Source organism: Eumetopias jubatus, unplaced genomic scaffold, assembly GCF_037043125.1.
Source record: "Eumetopias jubatus isolate StellerSeaLion01/CBP00866 unplaced genomic scaffold, mEumJub1_p1.0 scaffold_12, whole genome shotgun sequence".
NCBI classification, from domain to species: domain Eukaryota; kingdom Metazoa; phylum Chordata; class Mammalia; order Carnivora; family Otariidae; genus Eumetopias; species Eumetopias jubatus.
In genome coordinates this window covers 9,417,211-9,444,747 of record NW_028274818.1, presented here as the reverse complement: position 1 = coordinate 9,444,747, position 27,537 = coordinate 9,417,211, and the positions used below count along the sequence as shown (strand labels likewise).

Sequence of the window (27,537 nt, the reverse complement as noted above, 5' to 3'; positions counted from 1 at the left end):
AGGGACTGACCTGGACCGCCTAGGAACCTACGCCACTGAGTCTCCCAGACCCTGCTCCTCACCTGGAGGCCCTTAAAGCTGGGGTACGCCCCGGGGTGACGGGCATCCGTTCTCCCTGCCTCGCCCCGCCCCGCCGGCCCCAGCCCCGCCCCTCCGGGCCCGCCCCTTCCTTCCCCGCCGGCCCCGCCCCGGCCCTGAGGGCCCCGCCCCTCGCCCTGCCTCTCCACTGCCCCGCCCCTCCCCCAGCCCCCGCGGCCCCGCCTCTCCCCGTCAGCCCCGCCTCTCCCCCCGCTCCTCCCCTCCAGTCCCGCGGCCCCGCCTCTCCCCGTCAGCCCCGCCTCTCCCCCAGCTCCTCCCCTCCAGACCCCGCGGCCCCGCCTCTCCCCGTCAGCCCCGCCTCTCCCCCAGCTCCTCCCCAACAGCCCCGCGGACCCGCCCCTCTCGCGTCCTGGAGGGCCCCGCTGCTCGCCCCTTCTCTCCGCGGCCCCGCCCCTCCGCGCCAGCTCCGCCTCTGCCCGCGGCCCCGCCCTGCCCGCCCCGCCTCTCCCCGCCAGCCTCTGCTTCCGTCTCGCTCCTCCCCGCCGCCCGCTGCGTCCGGCTCCCATGTGTCTCCGAGCCCGCTGCGCCGCGCTCGCTCCGCTTCTCCGCACGCTTCGGCCTGCTCCTGCTGCGGCCATGAGCACTGGCACTTTCGTTGTGTCGCAGCCGCTCAATTACCGCGGCGGGGCCCGCGTGGATCCGGCGGACGCCTCCGGCACCGAGAAGGCGTTCGAGCCGGCAACCGGTAACCGGGCGGAGACCGGGCTGCGGGGCCTGGGCGGCGGTGCAGAGGGGCGGCGGCGGGGCCTGGGCGCCGGTTGGCGCTTCCCCGCCCCACTCGTGGAGGTGTTCTACTGCCCTGAACCTTCATTTAGTGCGTTCGGCAGACGTTTGCTGGGCATAAGTGAGTGACGGTGTGGAGAATAGAGTTGTGTGTGCAGGCCGCTAAGGACTCCGTGCAAACGCGAATGCATCTGGACAGGAACAGGGAGAGAGTCTAGAAAACTGGTAAAGCTGGTGAGTTGCGTCGCGGGGGGGGATCGTGGGTCGTGCTACAACGGCCTGAAGAGTCTACAAAGCCACGGTGCGTGAGGTTGTGCCCCTGTTAGTTATTAATTTTTAAAGTTAGAACGGCAGTAATGTATTCACTTTGCATGGGAAAGGATTAGGATTTCCAGAAGGACGCAGGTGAAAACATTAGTGCCGAGAATGGAGAAGCATTCACAGATGACTCTAAGGAGCCTGAATGAGGGCTTTGTTGCGATCTCCTAGCGTTAAAATATTTCTTGCATGAATTAGAATTGGGAAAGGGAAAAAAGCCCAGGTTTTATCCAGTGCTTGAGGTTGCCAAATACCTGGCAAATACCCGTGCTGGGCCCTGGATTTGCTCTGAGAATTCTGAAGATCACACAGCTAATGAGGAAGAGGTTTTGGTTTTTGGTTTATGTTTGTTTTGCTGAGATTTATGTAATATTTGTGGGGAGAAAAATGTAAATGTGTTGTGCAAACCAGAATGGCAGGTGGCCAGAGGGACACAACTGGATTGCGAAGGGCTGCAGAATTTAGGATTGATCCATCCCGCTAAACCACGGAGCAGTAGTAACCTTGTCAGAGCAGGAAGGGACCCCAGGGGTCAGTGGACTCTTGCAGAGGAAACAGCCTCTCCACCCCCATCCCTGTAGTCCTACGGGAGAAGGAAAAATTGCTCTTTATTTTAATTACCTACAGTGTGTGCAATCCTTAGCCACTGCCCTTACCAACTAGCTATTCAAATTTGTAACAAATGGCAGGCTTGTGAAATCTTCCTGGAAAAAGCAGAGACCTGGAGTTCTTGGGGGATGGAAAAGGAACTGCCGACTTGGTGTACTTAAAGTAATTCCTGTTGGTAGAGGCAGTCACAACCCTTGGGATGCGGGGTTCATATTTTGCATCGGGATAGGGAATAAGGTTGGAGTAAGAAAAGGAGAGACTGGACTTTTTTATTTTTGAGAAAAATTTTTTCTTTAAGGTTTTATTTATTCATCCGAGACACAGAGATACAGACAGAAAGAGCATGAGCAGGGGGAGAGGCGGACAGAGAAGGAGAAGCAGGCCCCCAGCTGAGCCAGGAGCCCGATGCGGGGCTTGATCCCAGGACCCTGGGATCATGACCTGAGCTGAAGGCAGACGCTTAACCATCTGAGCCACCCAAGCGCCCCATGAGAAAAATTTTTTCTTGTGTTTAAGGATAGGTTTTCCCGATATGCTGTTTATTAACCACACTCAGGAAGTGTCTCAGTAGTATGATACGACTTATGTAGAACATAGACCAGTGATATCAAATCAGAATTTATAACCCAGGGGACTGAGGACTTTCAACTTTGATTTTGCAAGACCCCTGAGATTCTCAAACATTGTTTTTGGTTTTTTTAAAGATTTTATTTATTTGACAGAGAGACACAGCGAGAGAGGGAACACAAGCAGGGGGAGTGGGAGAGGGAGAAGCAGGCTTCCCTCGGAGCAGGGAGCCCGATGCGGGGCTCGATCCCAGGACCCTCGGATCATGACCTGAGCCGAAGGCAGACGCTTAACGACTGAGCCACCCAGGCGCCCCTGATTCTCAAACATTGTTAAGGAGAGTTGCAAAACCCAGCTATAAAATAGAGGAGGAAGGGGTTCCTAACCTGAAGTTTGTGCAGTGCTTAGGGCAAGGACACATTCTCTCTCTAATTCTGTGATGCAGTGAAGTACAGTTATCTAGAGAGAAGTCTGCACCTTTTGTTAGATTCTTTTTTTTTTTTTTTAAATATTTTGTTTATTTGACAGAGAGAGACACAGCGAGAGAGGGAACACAAGCAGGGGGAGTGGGAGAGGGAGAAGCAGGCTTCCTGCGGAGCAGGGAGCCCGAAGCGGGGCTCGATCCCAGGACCCTGGGACCACGACCTGAGCCAAAGGCAGATGCTTAATGACTGAGCCACCCAGGCGCCCCCTTTTGTTCTATTCCTAAAGGGTTCAGTCACCTCAAAACAGAGTTAAGAACTGTTGGCATAGGGGTGGTCATGAAATCAAACCATAGTTGAAAACAAGAAGGGGGTCACTAAAAGGGAATTTGGATACACAGTACTTTCTTTATTTTATTTATTTATTTTAAGATTTTATTTATTTCTTTGACAGAGAGAGACACAGCGAGAGAGGAAACTCAGACAGGGGGAGTGGGAGAGGGAGAAGCAGGCCTCCCGTGGAGCAGGGAGCTGGATGTGGGGCTTGATCCCAGGACCCCGGGATCATGACCTGAGCCCAAGGCAGACGCTTAACGACTGAGCCACCGAGGCGCCCCCCACAGTACTTTCTTTAAATGGGAGGCGACAGTTGGAGATAACACTGTGTTTCCGGTTACAGGCCGAGTGATAGCCACCTTCACTTGCTCAGGAGAGAAGGAAGTAAATTTGGCTGTGCAAGATGCCAAGGCCGCCTTTAAAATATGGAGTCAGAAATCTGGCATGGAGCGCTGTCGAATTCTTTTGGAGGCGGCCAGGATAATAAGGGTATGTTTCACGTTTTTTCTCTTTCAGAGATGTCCCCCTTGAGTTGCTCTGAGGGTTCTCTGTGATGGTTTGCAGTTAGACTTTGATGCTCTGTTAGGCGATGCCTTTTTTACGAAATTAAAAATCATTTTTGTGTGATCCCCTGGGTATCTAGGACATGCTTTCTTTGAATAATTGCCTTCTGGATCCTGGCTCTCTGTGACCTCTCCCTTGGCAGGTTGTTTTTTCCATCTTTGTTGTCATGTGTCCTTTGCAGCTTGTCTCCTTTTTTAACTCTGTGTACTTGTCCGGAACCGTTTATTTTTTCCTTTGATGACTCTTAAGTCTACCGTTCTTTTTTCGGGCACATTTTCTACCTTAATTGCCTGGGAAGATGTCATAGATTGATAGATGTTCCCTTCTTAAAAAACAAAGTTGGGGCACCTGGGTAGCTCAGTCAGTTAAGCATCGGACTCTTGATTTTGGCTCAGGTTGTGCTTGGGGTTGTGGATCGAGCCCTGTGTCTGGCTCTGCACTCAGCGGGGAGTCTACTTGAGACTCTCCCTCTCCCTCTGCCCCTCCCCCCATCCTCCCTCCTGCTTGAATGCTCTCTCTCTCTCTCTCTCTCTCTCTCTCTCTCTCTCTCTCAAATAAATAAATAATCTTAAAAAAAACCCAACAAAGTTAAAACTTCTTACGGTCTTTTTTTTTTTTAATTTTATTTATTTTGGGTAATCTCTATACCCAACATGGGGCTCGAACTCATGACCCTGAGATCAAGAATCCGCATGCTTCACTGATTGAACCCCTAAGTTTTTTAGTCTTAAAAAGCAAAAGGACTAGAGATGCTTATTACAGAAAATTAGAAGATTCAGAAGCATGTACACCAAAATATGAATTGTGGTTATCTCTGAGATATTTGAGAGAGGGAGAGCACAAGCAGAGGGGAGGGGCAGAGGGAGAAGCAGGCTTCCCGCTGAGCCGGGAGCCTGATGTGGGGCTCGATCCAGGACCCTGAGATCATGACCAGGGCCGAAGGCAGACGCCTCACCAACTGAGCCACCCAGGCGCCCCGAGGAAGATACGGTTTATCATTCACAGCAAAATGCAGCAGTCAGGGCACTACCTTAATACTAGTTTTCTGAGCTCCAGTCCCCACGGGGAGATGCAGTGAGAGCTACCGATTACCCTGTCACTTGCAGAGGTTGCCCCCCAGCAGGGGAACCCTAAAGTTATGAGACTCAGTTTAGCAGGAGCTGCTCTCACGCCTGTGTCTGCTCTACCCTGGAGCGAGGGAGATGGCTCACTAAGCAGATCGCCTCCAGGGTTCAGGGGGAAGGTGTTACCAGCTTTATTACCTTGGAAAGTTAGCAGGTGTCTCCAGACATGGGAAGCAGTGAGCTTTCCATCTGCACATCTCTCTGGGCACCTCTGTCTTTAGGCAGACACTGTGTCTGCCTTCCAAGGCCTTTGCCGCTCAGCTGGCCAGTGTCCTCTGCTCGGAAAGCCTGGGCCACACAGAGATGAAGCAGTGTTCATGGAGGATTTCCTCCCAACTAAGTATTTTCCTCTGTCGTCAAAAAATTATTTTGAGGGGTGCCTGGGTGGCTCAGTTGTTAAGCGTCTGCCTTCGGCTCAGGTCATGATCCCAGGGTCCTCGGATCAAGCCCCGCATCGGGCTCCCTGCTCCGTGGGAAGCCTGCTTCTCCCTCTCCCACTCCCCCTGCTTCTCCCTCTCCCACTCCCCCTGCTTCTCCTTCTCCCACTCCCCCTGCTTGTGTTCCCTCTCTCGCTGTGTCTCTCTCTGTCAAATAAATAAATAAAATCTTTAAAAAAAAATTATTTTGAATTAGATAGCCCAAACGTGGTAACTCAAGCAGATAATTTATTATTTTAGTTTGTCTCACTTTTCCCTAGTGGATAAGCATTTAGGGTTGTTGTGTCCTCTTAAGAACTGGCCCCTTTGGAACCCTTGTACACTGTTGGTGGGAATGCAAGCTGGTGCAAACACTGTGGAAAACAGTATGGAGGTTCCTCAAAAAGTTGAAAATAGAGCTACCATACGATCCAGCAATTGCACTACTGGGTATTTACCACAAAGATACAAATGTAGGGATCCAAAGGGGTACGTGCACCCCAATATTTATAGCAGCAACGTCCACAATAGCCAAACTGTGGAAAGAGCCAAGATGTCCATCGACAGATGAATGGATAAAGAAGATGTGGTATATATACACAGTGGAATATTATGCAGCCATCAAAAGGAATGAGATCTTGCCATTTGCAATGACGTGGATGGAACTGGAAGGTGTTATGCTGAGCGAGATAAGTCAATCAGAGAAAGACATGTATCATATGACCTCACTGATATGAGGAATTCTTAATCTCAGGAAACAGAGTGTTGCTGGAGTGGTGGGGGGTGGGAGGGATGGGGTGGCTGGGTGATAGACATTGCGGAGGGTATGTGCTATGGTGAGCGCTGTGAAGTGTGCAAGACTGTTGAATCACAGATCTGTACTTCTGAAACAAATAATGCAATATATGTTAAGAAAAAAAAAAGATAGGGGAAGAATGAAGGGGAGTAAGTCGGACGGGGAGACGAACCATGAGAGACGATGGACTCTGAAAAACAAACTGAGGGTTCTAGAGGGGCGGGGGTGGGGGGATGGGTTAGCCTGGTGATGGGTATTAAAGAGGGCACGTTCTGCCTGGAGCACTGGGTGTTATGCACAAACAATCAATCATGGAACACTACATCAAAAAGTAATGATGTAATGTATGGTGATTAACATAACAATAAAAAAATTTAAAGGAAAAAAAAAAAGAATTGACCCCTTTGGCACCTGAATGGCTAGGTCGGGGAAGTGTCTGCCTTCAGCTCAGGTCATGATCCCAGGGTCCTGGGATCGAGCCCCGCGTCAGGGCTCCCTGCTCAGCGCGGAGCCTGCTTCTCCCTCTCCCTCTGGTGCTCCTCATTCCTTCGTGTAGGCCCCAATTTCCATGTGGTGTCATATTTTTTCTGCTTAAAGAAATTTCTTTAGCATTTATAGTGCAGGTTTGCTGGTGATCTTCTTTCAGCTCTGGTGTGTCTGAAAGTCTTCATTTTGCTTTGCCTTTTGAAAGAATTGTAGGTATATAATTCTAGGTTGATGGGATTTTTTCAGTGCTTTAACTTAAAATTAGGAAGTTCTAACTGAATTTCTGCCCCCTGTTCTGTCTCTCCTCAGGGCCTCCAGTTACACACAGACTGGGCAGCTTGAAGCTCTCTAGCAACTGATGCTCTGTTCATTTTTTTCCCATTTTTTTTTCCTTTGTGTCTTAGTTTGGGTAATTTCCAGGGTTATCTAATAATTTAAAGAAAACTTATCTCTCGGTTCACAGTGCCGGACCTACCCAGATTATCTTCTGATCTTATCTAGTTTGTACGCCGGGAGGCCGTTGATATTGTGGGCAAAGGTCTAAAGTGTGCCCTAAACGTATGAGGGGCAGGGAGTGGTTAGTTCAGTGCACTGGGGGTGGTTAGAGCGGCTGACTGGCGTTGGGCCCGTGGACACAGAAGTCCTTACCTCTTGCCTGGGTCTGAGAGCGCAGGGTCTGGGCCGACTTATTTAGAATTTACTAACTTCCTATTTTATATCAGTTTCGTGAAGGCAGAGACTGGATCCATATGTTTTTTTTCTTAGTAATGAAGATGGAATGACTCACTCAAAACTCTTGATGCCTCTGGCCTTTATGGAAGCATAATGTGCTCCGATCTCGCGGTCCGACTTTCCATAATGTGCTCCGATCTCGCGGTCCAACTTTCCATAATGTGCTCCGATCTCGCGGTCCGACTTTCCATAATGTGCTCCGATCTCGCGGTCCGACTTTCCCAGTGATTTTTATATTCCTCCCCTCTTCTCTCCCGAGGTGTGTACTGTGGGTATGAGCTCGTGATATTTGCGGTCGCCATTTCCTTTTGCTTCTGGTCTGCCTCCCTGCTTATCAGGTTTCATAAGACAGTGCTGCATCTTGTCAGTTTTCGGTGCACCTTTTATGTATGTCCAGATATTCACCCTCTTGTTTATTTTTACACTGGATCCGTAATAGCCAATGTCTACTTTTACATGCTATGTTCATTCAAGTCTTTCATCTTTGGGACAAAGAAAGTCATTATTTAGCTTTTCTCTTTAGGCCGGTTTCCCAAACCTTTCCATCCCATCCCTGGACCATCTCCAGCATCTCGGAGTCATGGAGGCTACAACTGGGGCAGTATTTAAAAAGCGAATTGATGAGTACTGACCATTAGAAAGTAACTATCTTGTGATTTTCACATGCTGCATGTCTTTGGGTGATTTAAAGCCATGCGTGTATATAACCTCTTTCCTGACAAATGTGTGTTTGGCGATTGCTTACCATTTCTGTAATGATGCCTGTCTCTTACTCTATACATGCAAACACAGGATGTGCATGTGCGTACGTGTTTATAAACATACACATATATAACATTCACTTCGCAAACCATTCCTTTTCTTACAAGTTTTTTTTTAAAGATTTTATTTATTTGAGAGAGAGAGAGCATGCACTTGAGTGGGGTGAAGAGCAGAGAGAGAAGCAGGCTCCCCACTGAGCAGGGAGCCCGACGTGGGGCTCAATCCCAGGACCCCGGGATCATGACTTGAGCCGAAGGCAGCTGCTTCACCGACTGAGTCACTCAGGGGCCCCATCAAACCATTCCTTTTCTAATCGACCTTGAAACGCGGTCTGGGTCTTAAATCTGTGATGATTAACTTGAGGGGAGACTAGGGCTCTATTCCGCAGTAATCTTTTTCTCTCTTCCAAATGTAACAGCACCACTCCCTTCATTTAAAGTGCAAGCTGTTTCACTAACATAATAAAATTTAAAAAAAAGTACCTTTCCCTGAACACCAATTAGGTTGAGCACCTTCTAAAAAAAAAAAAAAAGTGCAAGCTGTTTCTATTTTTAAAAATTGCGTGATATAGTCTGAGTGTTGAATACGTTGAGGTGTCTGGTAATATGTCTTAAATCTAGTCTTCTGTTTTACCCGAAGGAACGGAAGGATGAAATCGCCACCGTGGAGACCATCAACAATGGCAAGTCCATCTTCGAGGCCCGCTGGGACATCGACACTTCATGGCAGTGCCTCGAGTACTATGCGGGCTTGGCTGGATCCATGGCTGGTGAGCCCTGGCCTGGCCTGGGAGCAGGTGGCCAGGAGGCAGAAGAGCAGATCCTAGTGGTGAAGGGAGAGAGATTGGGGATTAAGACAGACGTGGGTTAAAAATCCTGGTTTTATCACTCTCCGCATGGGTGACCCTGAGAATTACTTTATCTTTCCTTATTGAAACTGTCTTCGTGCGTTATCATAAGGATTAAATGAGAAAATATACGTAAAGCACTCGGCATGGTACCTGAGCTTCAGGCCAAGTTGTTAAAAAACCAGTTCTTGCAAGAGTCAGTAAGTGTTACATTTACTAGTTCTACCTAGTTAAGTTAGCAGAAAAGGTTTTGTTTTGTTTGACTGTGAGGTTTACAGTAGTTGGTGTTGGATGGCACCAGCACCCAGCAGGGCTGTGGGGAGCCAGAGTCTGAGGTTTGGGTCCTACACTTCCATCTTGTTTCCTTTAAGTTATTATCTGCTAGATGCTCTAAGGTTTTAGAGTATTATATTAAGTCAAGTGAACACAGGTTTGAGGGACGGGTAGGATTCTTTTTCGGAGAGAATGTGCAGAGGTGTGCACGCATGGCTAGAATGAACATTAGAGCGGAGACTGGGAGCACCGGTGTGTTGGAGACAGTGAGGAGGCCGGGGTCAGCAGGGAGGCCAGGGACAGCGGGGAGGCCGGAGTCAGCGGGGAGGCCGGGGTCAGCGGGGAGGCCACCAAGTGTGGCACAAGCTGAGTAGGGCTGTTGGCGGAGTCTCTGGAAAGGCAGTCCTGCATTCTCTGCGACTCCTCTGTTTCCCCCTTAGGCGAGCATGTCCAGCTCCCAGGCGGATCGTTTGGTTATACCAGAAGAGAACCGCTTGGCGTCTGTGTGGGAATAGGCGCGTGGAACTACCCCTTCCAGATTGCCTGCTGGAAGTCGGCGCCGGCCTTAGCATGTGGTGAGAAAGAATGGCTCTTCCATGTGGGAGCCGTCCACTCTCGCCCCATTCTCTACCTCTCACCTGTCCATGTACACACACACATACACACACACACTCATTCACACACTCATACTCCACAGCAGAAGGGGCCTGCCTTGGGGCACCTGAAGCCTCAGAGGACAGGCGTCCCTCCCTACCCTGCCACCTCGGGACCTGACAGCTTAGCACATGCACATGGATTGCTTCTATGTTATTCCCACTGTTATTTTATTTTTATTTTTGAAAAGATTTTATTTATTTGAGAGAGAGAGAGAGCACAAGCAGGGGGAGCTGCAAGCAGAGGGAGAAGCAGGCTTCCCACGGAGCAGGGAGCCCGATGCGGGACTCGATCCCAGGACCCCGAGATCATGACCTGAGCCGAAGGCAGCCACTTAACCGACTGAGCCACCCAGGCGCCCCTATTCCCACTTTTATTTATCTAATTTATTTTTGTTATGGAAAGGAAGACCATTAATTTTGGTCTTGGAAGCCTGATTTCTTACGGTCACATTGATTTAGATTTGTGCTCCTTTAAGTTCTCCTTTCTGCAGAAGAATTGTGGGATGAATTTCTTTGGAGGGAGTCACACTCAAGAGTTTGGCTTCACTTAAGAAGTAGAAGATAAACTTCGTCCTTCTTAATACAAATAATAAACAAGGCTCCCATTAGAGAAACTTGGGCTGGCTGACTGAAGAAGTTTTCTCATACTATTTAAAGACGAATCGGTGGGAAAAGATGGTTTATTGTATCTTAGGAAAAAAAATCCTGAGGTTAAAGAAAGCGCCACAGTTGGGCTGCTGTGTTGAAATGCAGCTTTCCTCATGTTGCCGCTTATGTCCTGCTTTTTGCAAGTTCCCGTGCGAGGCAGAGGCAGCTGCGACAGAAAGACTAGAACTAAGTCACTAGCTTTGGAGACTCATCAAAATGAACCTTTCTGGTCTTCCATTTCAACTTCTCTAAAATGGGAGTGAGCGCACCACTTCCTCCTGCTGTGGCAAGAGTTAAATGAGATCATAGATGTGGAAAGGCCTGGAAATGCGAATGTAAGGTGTCCCTGGTTGAGACTGGGTGGGTGTGTGGCTTGGGATCTGCTCATTGCAAGAAGCCGAGGTGGGGAGAACAAGCTGGGTTTACTTATTGGTACCAGTGCGGGTCTAGGAGATGACGGAGGGCGGGGAACAGGGAACACTTGGAGTTGCTCTTGGCTTGTCGTCCTGTTCCGTCCTGTGCTCAGAGGATCACCGGGCTTAAGCAGTCTTCTGTGCTCGCGTCTTGGGTTTGCGCAGGTAACGCCATGATCTTCAAGCCCTCTCCCTTCACGCCGGTGTCGGTGCTGCAGCTGGCCGAAATCTACACGGAGGCCGGCGTGCCCCCCGGGCTCTTCAACGTGGTTCAGGGAGGGGCGGCCACGGGCCAGTTTCTGTGTCAGCATCCTGACGTGGCCAAAGTCTCCTTCACCGGGAGTGTGCCCACCGGCTCGAAGGTAACGAAACCAGTGTGGGTCCCCACAAACGGCAGTGTCGGGCCTGCCCCGAGTACATGTCGGAGGCTTATCTTCCAATCTTAACCCAGCTTGGGCTGGGAGGGAGGCCGTAGGGATCGGGACAAAGATCTGAAGCGTGCTTTAGACGTGTGAAGCGGGGAATGAAGTGGGGTGGAATGATCAGAACATGAGGCTGGCAGTTGGTCCGCGAGGGGATGGAAGTCATCTGCCCATATCTCTGAGCGCAGGGTCTGGGCTGCCAATTGGGTCCTTGGTGCCTGAGCTCCTCTGTAGCAGCCACCTCAGAAGGAAGGGTGCTCGCTCAGTTTATTTCCGATGTATTGTTTGACCTTAACTGATTGTCAGCCTTGAACACAGTAATAGTAATAGAAGGGTTTCCACCTGTGACACGTGAATGAACGCTAGTTTCAAAATGCATTGCCTCCTCAGAAAGTCAAGTGCAGTCCTGTGGATTCTCAAGGGTTCTGGAGAAGGATAAGTAGACGAAAGGGCAAAGTCCCTGACAAGAACAAGGCTGCAGGTCATTCGTAGGTCGAGATGCCTGGAGGCTCAGGTTCTAGCTGATGTAGCATGTGGTTTTATATGCATGACGCTTCTCAACGTGTTTGTTCTTGTTCTGTAAGATCATGGAGATGTCAGCTAAAGGAATCAAACCCGTCACTTTGGAACTGGGAGGCAAATCTCCCCTGATCATCTTCTCCGATTGTGATATGGAGAACGCTGTGAAGGGGGCGCTGATGGCCAACTTCCTCACGCAAGGCGAGGTATGCACCCGTCCCTGGCAGAGGTCTCGAAGGAATCTTGCCCCTTCATCGAACAGCATGTTTTCAAGCTTTCTGTTTCAAAATAATTTCAGACTTACAGAAGCGTTGCCCAGATAGTGCAAAGAATTCCTTCACATCCTTGAGCCACGTTTCTCAAATGTTAACATTTTATCACATTTCCTTTGTCATTCTGTTTCTTTTTCTATACATAGGTATGCATGTTATCTTTTTCTGAACTGTTTGAAAGTTGCAGACGTAAGATCCGTAACTTTTACATTTCTGTCTGTATTTTCTAGAAACAAGTACATTCTCTCTCTTTTTTTTAATAAAAGATTTTATTTATTTATTCGACAGAGACACAGCGAGAGAGGGGACACAGCAGGGGGAGTGGCAAAGGGAGAAGCAGGCTTCCTGCAGAGCAGGGAGCCCGATGTGGGACTCGATCCCAGGACCCTGAGATCATGACCCGAGCCGAAGGCAGACACTTAACGACTGAGCCACCCAGGCTCCCTACAAGTGCATTCTCTTATGTAAGCACGGTGCACTTAGTAAAATCAATAACCTCGTATGGAGTATACGCACTCTGTAGCCCCTATCCACATACTGTCATTTTTTTAAAAAAGATTTTATTTATTTATTTGAGAGAGAAAAAGAGAGCACAAGCAGGGGGAGCAGCAGGCTCCCCGCTGAGCAAGGAGCCCGATGCAGGACTTGATCCGAGGACCCCAGGATCATGACCTGAGCTGAAGGGAGATGTTTAACCAACTGAGCCACCCAGGCACCCCACATGTTGTCATTTGTTTGACATTAGTCCTTTTAGCAAACTAAACAAAAACACAGTTTCTTTCTTTTGGTCCAAGACCGAGTCTAGGAAGGTGTGTCGCATTTAGTTGTTGTGTCCCCATAGCCTCCTTTAGTCTGGGACAGTCAGCTCTTCAGTTATTCTTATCTTTCAGGACCTTGACATTTTTGAAGAATACAAGCTATTTATTTTGTAGAATGTCCCTCATTTGGGGTCTCTCTGGTGTTTCCTTTTGATAAGATTTGGGTTATGTGTTTGGGGCGAAAAAACACCACCGAAGCGGTGTTGTGTCCTTCTCAGAGGTTCACCAGGGAAGTCGTGTCACGTAGCAGACAGTGCGACAGGGTTCTGCACCTCCCCAGCTCTCCCCCACTAGCCTTAACACCCTTGGATGATTTTTGCTGGAAACAGTTTCTATGATGGGGGTTCCCAAATGGTGATTTCCCAGTAAAACTGTTCTTCTGCATTTATTAGTTCACTCTCCACTGTGAGAAGGAACTTTCCCTTCTCCCGTGTTTTTTTTCACTCATTTATTTTTATTATCATGGACCATGGATTCTTACTTTATTCTATGGATTACAATCCATGTACTATCATTATTCTGATGCTCAGATAATTGCCGATTTGGCTCATGGCAGCTCCCGTGACCTTTTGATATGTGTTCATTATTCTGTGAGCATGAGTACTTGGCTCTGTTTTTGGACTTTGTATCTGTAGTTCTGATAGCATTTGAACAGTATCTGTGCTCACGTTCCATGGGAGGATCTAAGTGGTCATGACTAGTGATTTTAGAGACAGACGTTCACTGTGAAATGCTTCAGGTTTTTATTAGGCTCAAGCCCCTAGTTCTTAAGTCTATTTTTGCTTTCCCGTCCCCTCCTACTCTTAAAATACACGGCCCCATTGAGCCTCTGACAGGAGGCAATAGGAGAGCTCATGTGGCTCATGTGGATCTATGAATGGCCTTAAGGAAATGTAAACAAACAAAAAGCCAGAACTTTCTTCTCGAAGGGCGGGCAATTTCTTTGCTGATAGGGTGGTATGTCCACGATTCCATGTGTGATTCTGTTCAGGATGGGGATAATTTTTAGAGCTGGAACTAACCTTTTAAAAAGGTATACTGTCTCTTTTCAGATTAAAGCTGTTGGATTCTTCCCTCTTTTCCTTTTTCTTTCCTTACACACATACAAATTTGTGTCTGTCCTTCAGGTTTGTTGTAATGGCACAAGAGTATTTGTGCAAAAGGAAATTCTTGATGAATTTACAAGAGAAGTAGTGAAACGGACCCAAAAGATAAAAATCGGAGATCCCCTTCTGGAAGATACGAGGATGGGTCCCCTCATTAACCGCCCACACCTGGAGCGAGTCCTTGGGTTTGTTAAGCTGGCAAAGGAGCAGGTGAGAATCAAGTAGAAATAGGATGGGGCGAGGGGGAGGGGAAGTATTCCACGTTCCTTGCTGGGTGCACTTCTCCTGTGCTCATACCTGCTTGGCTCACGATGTCCTCAGCTGTGTTCTGCTTTGTACCTGCAGTGGACTGACTAGGTGTCTGCTTAGGACACACTGAATGTTTCAGGGATGCATATCAGGGTTGTGTGTTTAATAGAAACTATGCATTCTTCTTTTTGGGCAGGGTGCTAAAGTGCTGTGTGGTGGAGACATACATGTACCCGAAGATCCCAAATTGAAGGATGGGTATTACATGAGACCTTGTGTACTGAGTACGTCCTCTTCTTGTTTGTTTTTAAACAGTTTGAAATAAATGTCAGATAGAAAAGGATATTTATAAAATATGTATATGGTATAAAGCAAGTGTCAGTAAATGGTGTCCCCACTGCTCAGACTTAAGGAGTAGAAGTTCTTCCTTACCTCCCATGTGCCCTTCCTCTTGGACAGCAGTGTGCTTTAGTTTGCCTGAGACTTAACTGGGTCGACACCTGTTGTTCTGGAAGCAAGGAGCTCAAAAAAAAAAAAAAAATGGTAGTGCATGTTTTAAAAAAAATTAATGAATTTTGTTTCTCAGGAAAGTTGCTGAAGAATATGTTTTTCTTTGAGCAATATGTCATCAATATGATAAAACCAATTTGTCAGACAATCTGGCGATATTTAAAAAATTTTGTAATTTAATAATTTTTAGCACCTCCTTTCAATATCTTAAACGTGTCCTGCTTTGGACAGGCAAGTGTGTGGTCATTCCGCTGTCTTCGACCCTTTACTTCTATCCCTCAGAGGTGCCCACTGCTCTAGGTAATGTTATTCTCGTGCTTTCCTCTGTTATTTTACAATGTATCTTAGTATCCCTATAAAAATATTGGTAGTTGCACTGCTGTTCAACATAGTACTAGAAGTCCAATCAGACAACAAAAATAAAAGGCATCCAAATTGGTAAAGAAGAAGTCAAACTCTCACTCTTCGTGGATGACATGATACTCTATGTGGAAAACCCAAAAGACTCCATCCCAAAATTGCTTAAACTCATACAGGAATTCAGCAAAATGGCAGGACATAAAAACAATGCACAGAAATCGTTACATGTCTATACACTAACAATGAGAAGAAAGAGGAATTATGGAGTTGATTGCATTTACAATTGCACCAAAAACCATAAGATACCTAGGAATAAGCCTAACCAAAGACACAAAGAATCTGTACTCTGAAAACTATAGAACACTCATGAAAGAAATTGAGGAAGATACAAAGAAATGGAAAAACATTCCATGCTCATAGATTGGAACAACAGATACTGTTAAAAAGTCTATGCTACCTAGAGCAATCTACACATTCAATGCAATCCCTATCAAAATACCATCAACTTTTTTCACAGAGCTGGAACAAATAATCCTAACATTTGTATGGAACCAGAAAAGACCCCGAATAGCCAAAGGAATGTTGAAAAAGAAAACCCAAGCTGGTGGCATAACAATTCTGGACTTCAAGCTCTATTACAAAGCTGTAATCATTAAGACAGTATGGTACTGGCACAAAAACAGATCAGTGGAACAGAATGGAGAACCTAGAAATGGACCCTCAACTCTATGGTCAACTAATGTTCAACAAAGCAGGAAAGAATATCCAATGGAAAAAAGACAGTCTCTTCAACAAATGGTGTTGGGAAAATTGGACAGCTACATGCAGAAGAATGAAACTGGGCCATTTCCTTACACCACACACAAAAATAGACTCGAAATGGATGAAAGACCTAAATGGGACACAGGAATCCATCAAAATCTTAGAGGAGAACACAGGCAGCAACTTCTTTGATCTCAGCCATAGCAACTTCTTGCTAGAGACATCGCCAAAGGCAAGGGAAACAAGGGCAAAAATGAACTACTGGGACTTCATCAAGATAAAAATCTTTTGCACAGCAAAAGAAATAGTCGACAAAATCAAAAGATAGCTGACAGAATGGGAGAAGATATTTGCAATGTCATAACAGATAAAGGGCCTAATATCCAAAGTCTATAAAGAACTTATCAAACTCAACACCCAAAGAACAAATGATCCAATTAAGAAATGGGCAGAAGACATGAACAGACATTTCTCCAAAGAAGACATCCAAATGGCCAATAGACACATGAAAAAGTGCTCAATGTCACTTGGCATCAGGGAAATACAAATCAAAACCTCAATGAGATACCACCTCACACCAGTCAGAACGGCTAAAATTAACAAGTCAGGGAACGACAGATGTTGGTCGGGATGCAGAGAAAGGGGAACCCTCCTACACTGTTGGTGGGAATGCAAGCTGGTGCAACCACTCTGGAAAACAGTATGGAGGTTCCTCAAAAAGTTGAAAATAGAGCTACCATACGATCCAGCAATTGCACTACTAGGTATTTACCCCAAAGATACAAATGTAGTGATCCGAAGGGGCACATTGCACCCCAATGTTTATAGCAGCAATGTCCACAATAGCCAAACTATGGAAAGAGCCTAGATGTCCATCAACAGATGAATGGATAAAGAAGAGGTGATCAATATATGTAGTGGACTATTAGCCATCAGGAAAATGCAGTCTTGCTGTTTGAAATGACAAGGATGGAACTAGAGGGTATTATGCTGAGCAAAGTAAGTCAATCAGAGTAAGACAATTATCATATGATCTCACTCATACGTGGAATTTAAGAAACAAAACAGGAGCATAGGGGAAGGGAGGGAAAAATGAAATAAGACAAAACCGAGAGGGAGACAAACCGTAAGAGACTCTTAATCATAGGAAACAAACTGAGGGTTGCTGGAGGGGAGAAGAATGGGGGAATGGGGTTAACTGGGTGATGGACATTAAGCAGGGATGTAATGAACACTGGGTGTTATATAAAACTGATGAATCACTGAACTCTACCTCTGAAACTAATAATACACTATATGTTAATTAATTGAATTTTAGTTAAAAAATAGTTTAAAAAAATCAGTTTCATAGGCTTTAAAAAACTATATACAGATTGAATTATGTTGTGTAATTCCTTACATCTTGTCTAGAAGATAGATCCAGCTGATCTCTGTCCCTAAGATTGACAGCTGTGTCCGTTTTCAGCACTTGATTATCTGATGCATTTTAACCTTTAGCCCTCGCTAAAAAAAAGATCCACTGAGGTTTGAAAGCTATGAACCTAGCATCCATACCATGGATTAGCTTGTACTTATTAAGTGAATAGGAAAAGCTTACAATATATTTTTAGATACAAATAAAAAATACAGATTTAACAATACTGTGTATGGTATTAACCCAGATGTATTAAAAAACAAGTGTATGCATAAGAAAAAGAAGGAATGGAGTAATCATCATAATATTAATAGTGGATTTCTCTGGTTGCTGGGATTAAAGGTGATTTTTATTATACTTGGTACATTTCTGAATATTCCAGATTTTTCAGAGGGAATACATATTTTACAATTAGGAAAAAAAAGTTATTCTTTTTTTTTTTTTAAAGATTTTATTTATTTATTTGACAGAGAGAGACAGTGAGAGCAGGAACACAAGCAGGGGGAGTGGGAGAGGGAGAAGCAGGCTTCCTGCTGAGCAGGGAGCCCGATGTGGGACTCGATCCCAGGACCCTGGGATCATGACCTGAGCCGAAGGCAGACGCTTAATGACTGAGCCACCCAGGCGCCCCCTAAAAAGTTATTCTTAAACAAGCTGTGAACCTAGGCAAAGAACAGGGAGCTAACTGAACAGAGGTTTATTCTAGTGATTCTGAAAGCCTGGTTTGTGATCCATGACGTCAGTGCCACTTGGAAAACCTGTTAAATTGGGGCCGATTCCTGGCTCCTGCCCTAGACCCCTCAGTGTAACTCTCAGAGTGGGGCCCAACGATCTGCTTTTTAATAAACCCCCAATTCATTTTTATTCATATTAAAGTTTGAGAGTCACAACAGAGTCTGGGTTAACTTTAGATTCCTTAAGATTTGTGGGCCAACTCTGGAAAACAGTATGGAGGTTCCTCAAACAGTTGAAAATAGAGCTACCATACGATCCAGCAATTGCACTACTGGGTATTTACCACAAAGATACAAATGTAGGGATCCGAAGGGGTACGTGCACCCCAATGTCTATAGCAGCAATGTCCACAATAGCCAAACTGTGGAAAGAGCCAAGATGTCCATCGACAGATGAATGGATAAAGAAGATGTGGTATATATACACAATGGAATATTATGCAGTCATCAAAAGGAATGAGATCTTGCCATTTGCAACGACATGGATGGAACTGGAGGGTGTTATGCTGAGTGAAATAAGTCAATCAGAGAAAGACATGTATCATATGACCTCACTGATATGAGGAATTCTTAATCTCAGGAAACAAACTGAGTGTTGCTGGAGTGGTGGGGGGTGGGAGGGATGGGGTGGCTGGGTGATAGACATTGGGGAGGGTATGTGCTCTGGTGAGCGCTGTGAATTGTGCAAGACTGATGAATCACGGATCTGTACTTCTGAAACAAATAATGCAACATATGTTAAGAAAGAAGAAAACGAAGATAGCGGGAGGGGAAGAATGAAGGGGAGTAAGTCGGAGGGGGAGACGAACCATGAGAGATGATGGACTCTGAAAAACAAACTGAGGGTTCTAGAGGGGAGGGGGTGGGGGGATGGGTTAGCGTGGTGATGGGTATTAAAGAGGGCACATTCTGCCTGGAGCACTGGGTGTTATGCACAAACAATGAATCATGGAACACTACATCAAAAACTAATGATGTATGGTGATTAACATAACAATGCAAAATAAAAAAAAAGATTTGTGGGCCAAAGTACAGTGAGTGTTCCGTTTCAGACAGGAACCTTTCCTTCCCTCGCCTGCCACCTGTTACTTCATGCCCGCATCACCTTTGAGTCTCCGACATAGAATTCACTGCGTACAGAGCCATGCAGTGTTACCAACCTGCAGGAGATAATAAAATATTTCCTGGGATTCTTGGGTAGTGATTGTCCTGAATAATTTAATATTCTGGCTAATCATTTCCCTAAATGTCGTATGTGAATTACTAGTTTTCGGAGAATTAGAACATAATGAACTATCCTTAAGCACAACCTGAGAGTTATTTATTACATCTTTAAGATACTTCAGGTGTCCCCAAAGTACAATGTGACATACAAGTGACCAGAATGCTTTTTGTACTTTGTATATACACAAGCTCTGAACAACCTTTTAAGAGAACGTAGACTTGCCATCTTTGTAGATACGTGAGGATTGGTTTTCAGACTTTGGCTGATACGCATCCAATGTTTCGAGTAGGGTTCTCAAGGCGTTCTTACCGCTGTGTATTTCAGTGCTTACTGTGGAAAAGATATTTTCAAGCACCAAGCACGATCATTCCTTCACTGATGTTTGACTCTATTACGATGTTTGCAGCTAATTGCAGAGACGATATGACCTGCGTGAAAGAAGAGATCTTTGGACCAGTTATGTCCATTTTACCATTTGACACTGAAGCTGAGGTTCTGGAAAGAGCCAATGATACCACTTTTGGCTTAGCGGCTGGTGTCTTTACCAGGTATGTGGGAAAGGACACTCATGCAGCTTTGCAGAAATAGGGGACGGATGCTGGGTCTGCCCAGAGAGGCCACTGCCCTCATTTCCTCTCTGGAGTTGACATGTTCATCAGCATTTTCTGCCTGCTCCAGGTGAGGTCCGAAGGTGCCCAAGTAGGATCTCGCAGTTTGCCCTGAATGGCCAGAGCCCCTGCTGTTGAGTTTGTTTATTTGTTTTCTTTTTTTATTCTTTAATTTTTTAAATATTTTATTTATTTATTTATTTGACAGAGAGAGAGAGAGCACAAGCAGGGGGAGCGGCAGAGGCAGAGGGAGAAACAGGCCCCCCACTGAGCAGGAAGCCCGATGTGGGACTCGATCCCAGGACCCCGGGATCATGACCTGAGCTGAAGGCAGACACTTAACGACTGAGCCACCCAGGCGCCCTATTAATTTGTTTTCTTAAAAGATTTTTTATTTACTTATTTGAGAGAGAGAGAGATCGAGTTGGGGGGGGCAGAGGGCAAGGGAGAAGCAGGCTCTCTGCTGAGCAGGGAGCCCGACCAGGGCTCAATCCCGGACTCCAGGATCATGACCTGAGCCAGCAAACGCTCAATCAACTAAGCCACCCAGGTGCCCCTGCTGTTGAGTTTAAGATTTTTTTTTTTTTTTTTTTTGAGAGAGAGTGAGCGAGAGAGAGAGATCATAAGCTGCAGGAGGGGCAGAGGGAGAGGGAGAAGCAGGCTTCCCACTGAGCAGAGAGAGACCCCGACGCGGGGCTTGATGCCAGGACCCTGGGATCATGACCCAAAGCCGAAGGCACTCGCTTAACTGACTGAGCCACCCAGGCGCCCCCTGCTGTTGAGTTTAAATTGAGGTTTATTTTATTTTATTTTATTTTTTTAAAATTTGATTTATTTGACAGAGAGAGACACAGTGAGAGAGGGAACATAAGCAGGGGGAGTGGGAGAGGGAGAAGCAGGCTTCCCTCGGAGCAGGGAGCCTGATGCGGGGCTCGATCCCAGGACCCTGGGATCATGACCTGAGCGGAAGGCAGATGCTTAAGGACTGAGCCACCCAGGCGCCCCTAAATTGAGCTTTAAACAGTGTTGATGAACATTCTATCCTATTTCATTCATTCATTGGACAAATATTTAAGGTTCTGATCTATGTAAAGCATCAGGTTGGGTGCCTACTGAAAACCTACATGTCAAGGAATTTAGAAACCTGTAAGCATATAAACACTGGGCAGTATTCTTCAAAAAGGTGATTTTTCGTGGCTTTAGAGTAATTCCTAATTGGAATGTGTTGTAAAATATGTAGGCCTTTTTTCAGTTGTTGCATATTTAGGCTGTTGTTTCCAGTTGTAACTCTTGTAAGTAAAATTGTGATTAAGATCTTTGTACATAAACTTTAACCACTATAATACAAGTAAAAAGTGATTTGGGAACAAAATTTCCTTGAAAATGATTGCAGATTGCTTGATCATATACAAACTTTGATTAGTCTTTGGCAGTCCTAGGCAGTTCTCCAAGACTGCTTTACACTTGGAATTATGCTGTTTCTTTGGGATATATACAGGGTTCAATTTTTTCTTAGTTTTGTGATGAGGAACCTGGGAAGGAAGACTCAGGACCCCCTGGAGGGTCTGATGAATGAAATAGCACTGATGAAGGCCAACTGGGGGCTCAGTTGGCCTTCATCTGAGGTCATGATCCCCCAGGTCAGGCTTCCTGCTCAGTGAGGAGCCTGCTTCTCCCTCCCCCTCTGCCCCTCCCCCTGCTTGTGCTCTCTCTCTCTCGCTCACTCTCTTTCAAATAAATAAATAAAATCTTAAAAAAAAAGAAATAGCTTCTCTTGGAGCTCTGGAGAAAGAAAAGATTGAGGAGCTGCTGCTTTTTTGTTTGTTTCTTTTTTTTAGAGTAATTTTAGGTTCACTGCAAAACCGAGTGGAAGGCAAAGCACAGAGATTTCCCATTTACCCCACCCCCCCACCTGCCGTCATCAGCGTCCCCCACCCGAGGGTACATTGGTTGTAATTGATGAACCTACTTGAACATACCGTAATTGCCCAAAGACCACAGTGACGTCAGGGTTTACCCTCGGTGTTGTACACCCTGTGGACTTGCACAGCGGTATCCACCGTCAGGATAACACGCTGACTAGTAGTGTCACGGCCCTGTCAGTCCTCCCTGAGGAGCTGCTTTTTCCCTGTGAGCACCAAATGGGTTGTCTCTGCTCTTGCTTTGCCGCCACAGGACGGATGGGGGCGCTCACAAAGGGTGACTCAGTATGCTGTTACTGTTTTAACACTTTATAGGATAATTCATGTACCGTACCCACTGTTAATTTACCCACTGTTTTTCAGTGTATTTACAGAGTTCTGCAACCATCACCATAATCTGGTTTTAGAACATTTTCATCATCCCACGAACATGAGCAGCCATTTCTCATTCTCCCCTCCCCCCAGGCCCCGGCCACCCCTAATCTACTTGCTCGCTCTACAGATTTGCTTATTCTGAATATTTTATGTAAATGGAGTCCTACAGTATGTGGCGTTGTGTGACTGGCTTCTTCGACTTAGCAGCATGTTCTCTCGGGTCTTTGTGTTGTAGCAGGTGCCTGTACCTCATCCTATCTCCAAATAATATTCCATTGCGTGGGTACATCTTGTTCATTCACCTGGTGGACATTTGGATTGTTTCTACTTGTTTGCTATTATGAATAATGTCTCTGTGGACACTTGTATCTGAGTCTCTGTGTGGCTGTGTTTCATTTCTGCCTGTGGCACATCCCTAGAAGTGGAACTGCTGGATCACGTCGTGCCTCTGTGCTTAGCTCTCTGGGCACTGTTCAGCTGTTCCCCCAAGAGGCAGCACCACCTCACGTGCCCACCATCAACGTGGCGGGGGGCCGGTTTCTCCGCATCCGCATCCGTATCCGGGGCAGCCCTTGCTACTGTGTGGCCTTTTGGTTTCCGCCATCCTGCTGGGTGTGAAGTGGTGTCTCAGTGTGGTTTTTTGTTTTTTCTTTTTAAGATTTATTTATTTAGGGGCGCCTGGGTGGCTCAGTCGTTAAGCGTCTGCCTTTGGCTCAGGTCATGATCCCAGGGTCCTGGGATTGAGCCCCGCATCAGGCTCCCTGCTCAGCGGGGAGCCTGCTTCTCCCTCTGTGTGCTGCTCCCCCGGCTTGTGCGCTCTCTCTCTCTCTCTCTGACAAATAAATAAAATCTTTTTTTTTAAAGATTTTATTTATTTGAGAGAGAGAGAATGAGAAAGAGAGAAAGCACATGAGAGGGGGGAGGGTCAGAGGGAGAAGCAGACTCCCTGCCGAGCAGGGAGCCCGATGCGGGACTCGATCGAGGGACTCTAGGATCATGACCTGAGCTGAAGGCAGTCGCTTAACCAACTGAGCCACCCAGGCGCCCCAAATAAATAAAATCTTTAAAAAAAATTTTATTTATTTAAGAGAGAGCATGAGCAGGGGGAGAGGGAGATGCAGACTCCCTGCTGAGCAGGGCTCAATCCCAGGACTCTGGGATCATGACCTGAGCCGAAGGCAGATGCTTAACTGACTGAGCCACCCAGGCGCCCCTCAGTGTAGTTTTGATTTGCATGCCTCGAAGTTGTCTTTTGCATTTTCTCGATAGTCTCATTTGCGGTACAAAAATTGTAAATTTTGACCAAGTCCCATTCTGGTTTTTTCTTTTTGTCTGTTACTTTTGGTACCATGTCTAAGAAGGATTTATCTAGCCCAGGGTCCTGAAGATTTATTCCTGTTTTCTTTGAAGAGTTTTACGGTTTTTGCTTTGATGTTTTAGGTCTGTGACCTGAGTTCATATTTATATGTGCTGTAGAAAGGGATTGACCTTCCTACTTGCTGGATGTGTGGATAGCCAGCTGTTCCAGCACTATTTGTTAAAAAGACTCTTTCTCCCCATCGAAGTGTTTGGCCTCCTTGTTGCTGCTGCTTATTTTATAGATGCTTTCGGATGAGACTCTCAAACTCAAGTCCTTCTCTCTTTTGCAGGGATGCCACGAGATTTTAAAACACATTGTGAGGAAATGAGTTGGCAATACTTTGAGACCTTTAGAACTGGTAGTCTAACTTTTCCTGTTAGAGCAGGAGCAAAAGAAACTATGAATAACCACGTTTTGTTTGGTTTTTTTGCTTCATAGGGACATCCAACGCGCTCACAGAGTGGTGGCCAGGCTGCAGGCCGGGATGTGCTTCATTAACAACTACAACGTCAGCCCAGTGGAGCTGCCCTTCGGCGGGTATAAGAAGTCAGGTGAGGCGCTGGCTGGCAAGCGCGAGGGCAGACCGGGTCTCTGGGGACATGGGGTGTCATTCAGACTCTACGGACCAGCTTCCCAAACATGGCTGTGCATCAGAATCAGCTGGGACAGTGTCCTGATTCCTGGTCCTCCCCAGACCACACAAGTCTCTGGGGATGGAAGCCAAGCAACTCCCCCCCCCACCCCAAAAAGCTCTCCAGAAGGTTCTGACGTGTATACAGCTTAGCTTGTGAACGGCTGGCAGACATCTCAAAAAAGTTTATCTCGTGGCTAGAATTAGTTCTTCTTCACAGTCTGTGATCACTGGAGGCATAAATCCACTCCCAGAGGTTCCATACTAGGGACGGTTGTTGTCATCCACTGTGGAGCGTTTTTTTAAATTAAAGATTTTATTTATTTATTTGAGAGAGGATGAGAGAGAGCATGAGAAAGGGGAGGGTCAGAGGGAGAAGCAGACTCCCCGCAGAGCAGGGAGCCCGATGCGGGACTCAATGGTCATGACCTGAGCCGAAGGCAGTCGCTTAACCAACTGAGCCACCCAGGCGCCCTCACTGTGGATTTTTTCATTTAATTTAATTTTATGATTTTATTTTATTTTACAATTTGATTTTATTATTTTAAGATTTTATTTTTAAGATTTTACTTATTATTTGAGAGAGTGAGCCCAAGTAGGGGAAGAGGGGCAGAGGGAGAAGCCGACTCCTCGCTGAGCAGGGAGCCCGACGTGGGGCTGGATCCCAGGACCCGGGATCATGACCTGAGCTGAAGGCAGACACTTAACCTCCTGAGCCACCTAGGCGCCCCACTGTGGAGTTTTTAGATGTAAAGTGGCTCTTACATCTCAGAAAGCATATATTAACTTGTTTTTAACAACAATGACAGCCCCTAGGGTTACAACCAGAAATGTTGTCCCTAAGCTGCTGCCCGTCGCTTACGTGGACTCGGTCAGTTGGGCACGCGTTACTGTAACATAGCGCATGTGGAAGTCCAGTGTGAGGAGGAGCCTCGAGGCGTCCAGGATAGAGCCCTTACTTCGAGGTTCTCTCTTTGGAGCTTATTGCCTGTAAATATTCTCTATAATCTCCCATATCTTTCCCTGAAAATCGGTTTCGACTTTGTAGCAGCACCATGCTAAGAGCCTGACCCCTGGCCTCTTGGCTCGTGTTTGTGGCCATCACAGTGTTGGCAAACATACCTCGAGGAGAGCCGATGAGATGATGGGTATTAATCTGAGAGTTTGATTTACTATGTTTTGTTATTACCCCGGCATTCCCTGGTCATGCTCCACTGATCACCCTCGTCCCTGCACGGGGCCCAGAGGAGCTGGGCACACAGGCACAGAGTGCAGAGTGGGATCCAGGGCGCTGCTTTATTAAGCTAGAACCCTCGGTGCAGGGAAAAGTTTGGAATCTACAGTGTAGGCCTCAGAGGGCCCTCCTAGGCCAGCTTTCCCTTCCACAAATCGAAATGTTTGGATCCGTGTGCTCAGGCTTGTCTCGTCTTGGATGAGAGAGAGACCGAAATGTGGCCAGATCTGAGGAGCAACAACCTGGACTAACCCACCCAACTAGCTCTGTGCTCAGAGGGTGTGAAAGGGGACAAAGGACAGAGCGAGGCCTTGCCAGAGCCACTGTAGAAGTCACCTTTTGAATAGTGTCCCTGGAGGCGTGGATGTGTGGGGACCGGGCCTTGCCCTTTGGAGGCAGAGCCTACCTAAGCCTGAGGCAGGATGACAAGAAAGGCCAGGTGTGGGATGCTGTCCTTGTGACGTGTGACTTAGTGACCAGGCAGTGCTTGGACTTTGAGTAATCTGTGCTACCCGAAGAGTCCCCTGCTCCTGTGAGTTGATGGGGTATAAACAGCAAGCTGCTCTTAACAGATCTGGTGTAAGAAAAGGTTGAAAATTCTATTATGTAGAGTTAAGTTTTAGTAAGCACCAGCTTTTTTTTTTTTTTTTTTTTTTTAAGATTTATTTATTTATTTTAGGGGCGCCTGGATGTCTCAGTCAGTGAAGCATCTGCCTTCAGCTCAGGTCATGATCCTGGGGTCCTGGGATCGAGCCCCGCATTGGGCTCCCTGCTCAGCGGGGGGTCTGCTTCTCCCTCTCCCTCTGCCCCCTGTTCCTCTTGCTTGTGCTCGCTCTCTGAAATAGAAAAAAAATCTTTAGAGATTGATTGATTGATTTTAGAGAGTGTGCACGGGTGTGCACACAAGTGGGGGGAGAGGTAGAGGGAGAGAGAACATCAAGCAGACTGTGTTTTCCACATTTTGTTGCTAAGATGCCCTTCCCCATTTGGACCTATGCAATCAGATCTTTGTATCTCTATTAAGTTTCATAATCTCAAAGTTAGTCTATAAGGTTAGCTCTTAAGCAGTAGAAGTAATCTTTTTTCTTTTTTTTTTTTTTTTGAGAGAGAGAGAGAGCAGGGCAGAGGGAGAGGGAGAGAGAATCTTAAGCAGATTCCACGCCTAGCATGGAGCCTGACGCTGGGCTCCACCTCACGACCCTGAGATCATGACCTGAGCTGAAATCAAGAATCAGGCGCTCAACCGACGGAGCCACCCAGGCGCCCCAAGTTAGCACCAACTTTCAAAGGCGTCCGTCGGTTGTTGTAGAGACTGCTTTCACACTGGATAGGAAAGCCTGAACGTTTTCAGATCTCAGCCCACAACGGTAGATACCTAAGTTAGGATTCCTGTCGTAGAAATGAGACGTGGCTGTTGCCTTGGCCCCCTCCCCGAAGGCCAGTGGGTCACTTTTATCCGTGCCTGGCTCCACAGCTGGTATGTGCAGTTGAGGACTTCATCCCAAACCTTGTCAGTTGTGTGTTCCTCCCCCTGCTGGGGTCAGCCGGGCCTGTCCTTGCTGGTCACCATGACTTTTCAGTCACGTGGCTTATCCTCAGCCCGCTCTTCCTTTCAGGGTTCGGCAGAGAGAATGGCCGCGTGACGATCGAGTATTATTCACAGCTGAAGACTGTGTGCGTGGAGATGGGTGATGTGGAATCTGCCTTTTGAGAACGTGCGGCGTGGCCAGGCGTGGAGCGAGGCCTGACCTCGATAGAGGCCGGACAGCTGCCTTCTGTTGCAAACCCAGAATTGTGCCTTTCGGGGTAAGAGGATGGCTCGGTGTCCTTCATGTCTCAGTCCCTTTCCTATGAAAATGTGCCTAAGTGCCTTGGAGATACTAATCAAGGAAGTTGTGATTGTGCTCAAAGCCAGTGTCTGTGTAATCTTTAACACCCTTCTGGAGAACGGGGAGGGACCAGGATTATGCGTCTCCCACAGATCTGACCCCCTACAGTGCTCAAAGAACTGGTTCCTGGTTCAATTCCTGGTGGAGTCAGTAGAGATCATTTTCTGCTCGTTGACATTTGTAAGCTCTGGGCCCTTGTTATTCCATTGAGAAGGGCGACCGTCAGGATCACAGTGACAGGGTCACGTTCTGCGTGATGGTCACCTCGCCAGAGGAAGCACTTTGTTTCCACTCGGTGCTGGTGGAGGAAATCGATCTCCGGCCCTTGCACGGCGG

At 46.8% G+C, this 27,537-nt stretch overlaps 1 protein-coding gene across 1 annotated transcript; it reads left to right on the top strand.

The window, feature by feature from the left end:
* Positions 1 to 573: 573 nt before the first annotated feature.
* Positions 574 to 27,222, top strand: ALDH9A1 (aldehyde dehydrogenase 9 family member A1). The gene is made up of 11 exons (XM_028104758.2): positions 574 to 784; positions 3,418 to 3,563; positions 8,594 to 8,723; positions 9,515 to 9,649; positions 10,957 to 11,153; positions 11,798 to 11,938; positions 13,950 to 14,138; positions 14,374 to 14,461; positions 19,589 to 19,730; positions 23,886 to 23,998; positions 26,929 to 27,222. The coding sequence occupies exons 1-11, from the start codon at positions 604 to 606 to the stop codon at positions 27,021 to 27,023; spliced, it is 1,557 nt and encodes a 518-aa protein (XP_027960559.1). The 5' UTR covers positions 574 to 603; the 3' UTR covers positions 27,024 to 27,222.
* Positions 27,223 to 27,537: the final 315 nt, after the last annotated feature.

What these genes read in the sequence shown, in the direction of transcription:
- ALDH9A1 (XM_028104758.2), top strand. Translation starts at nt 604, where the DNA reads ATGTGTCTCCGAGCCCGCTGCGCCGCGCTCGCTCCGCTTCTCCGCACG. An exon ending in CTTGGCTGGATCCATGGCTG is followed by an intron (nt 8,724 to 9,514) that starts GTGAGCCCTGGC and finishes TTTCCCCCTTAG; the next exon opens with GCGAGCATGTCCAGCTCCCA. An exon ending in TTAAGCTGGCAAAGGAGCAG is followed by an intron (nt 14,139 to 14,373) that starts GTGAGAATCAAG and finishes CTTTTTGGGCAG; the next exon opens with GGTGCTAAAGTGCTGTGTGG.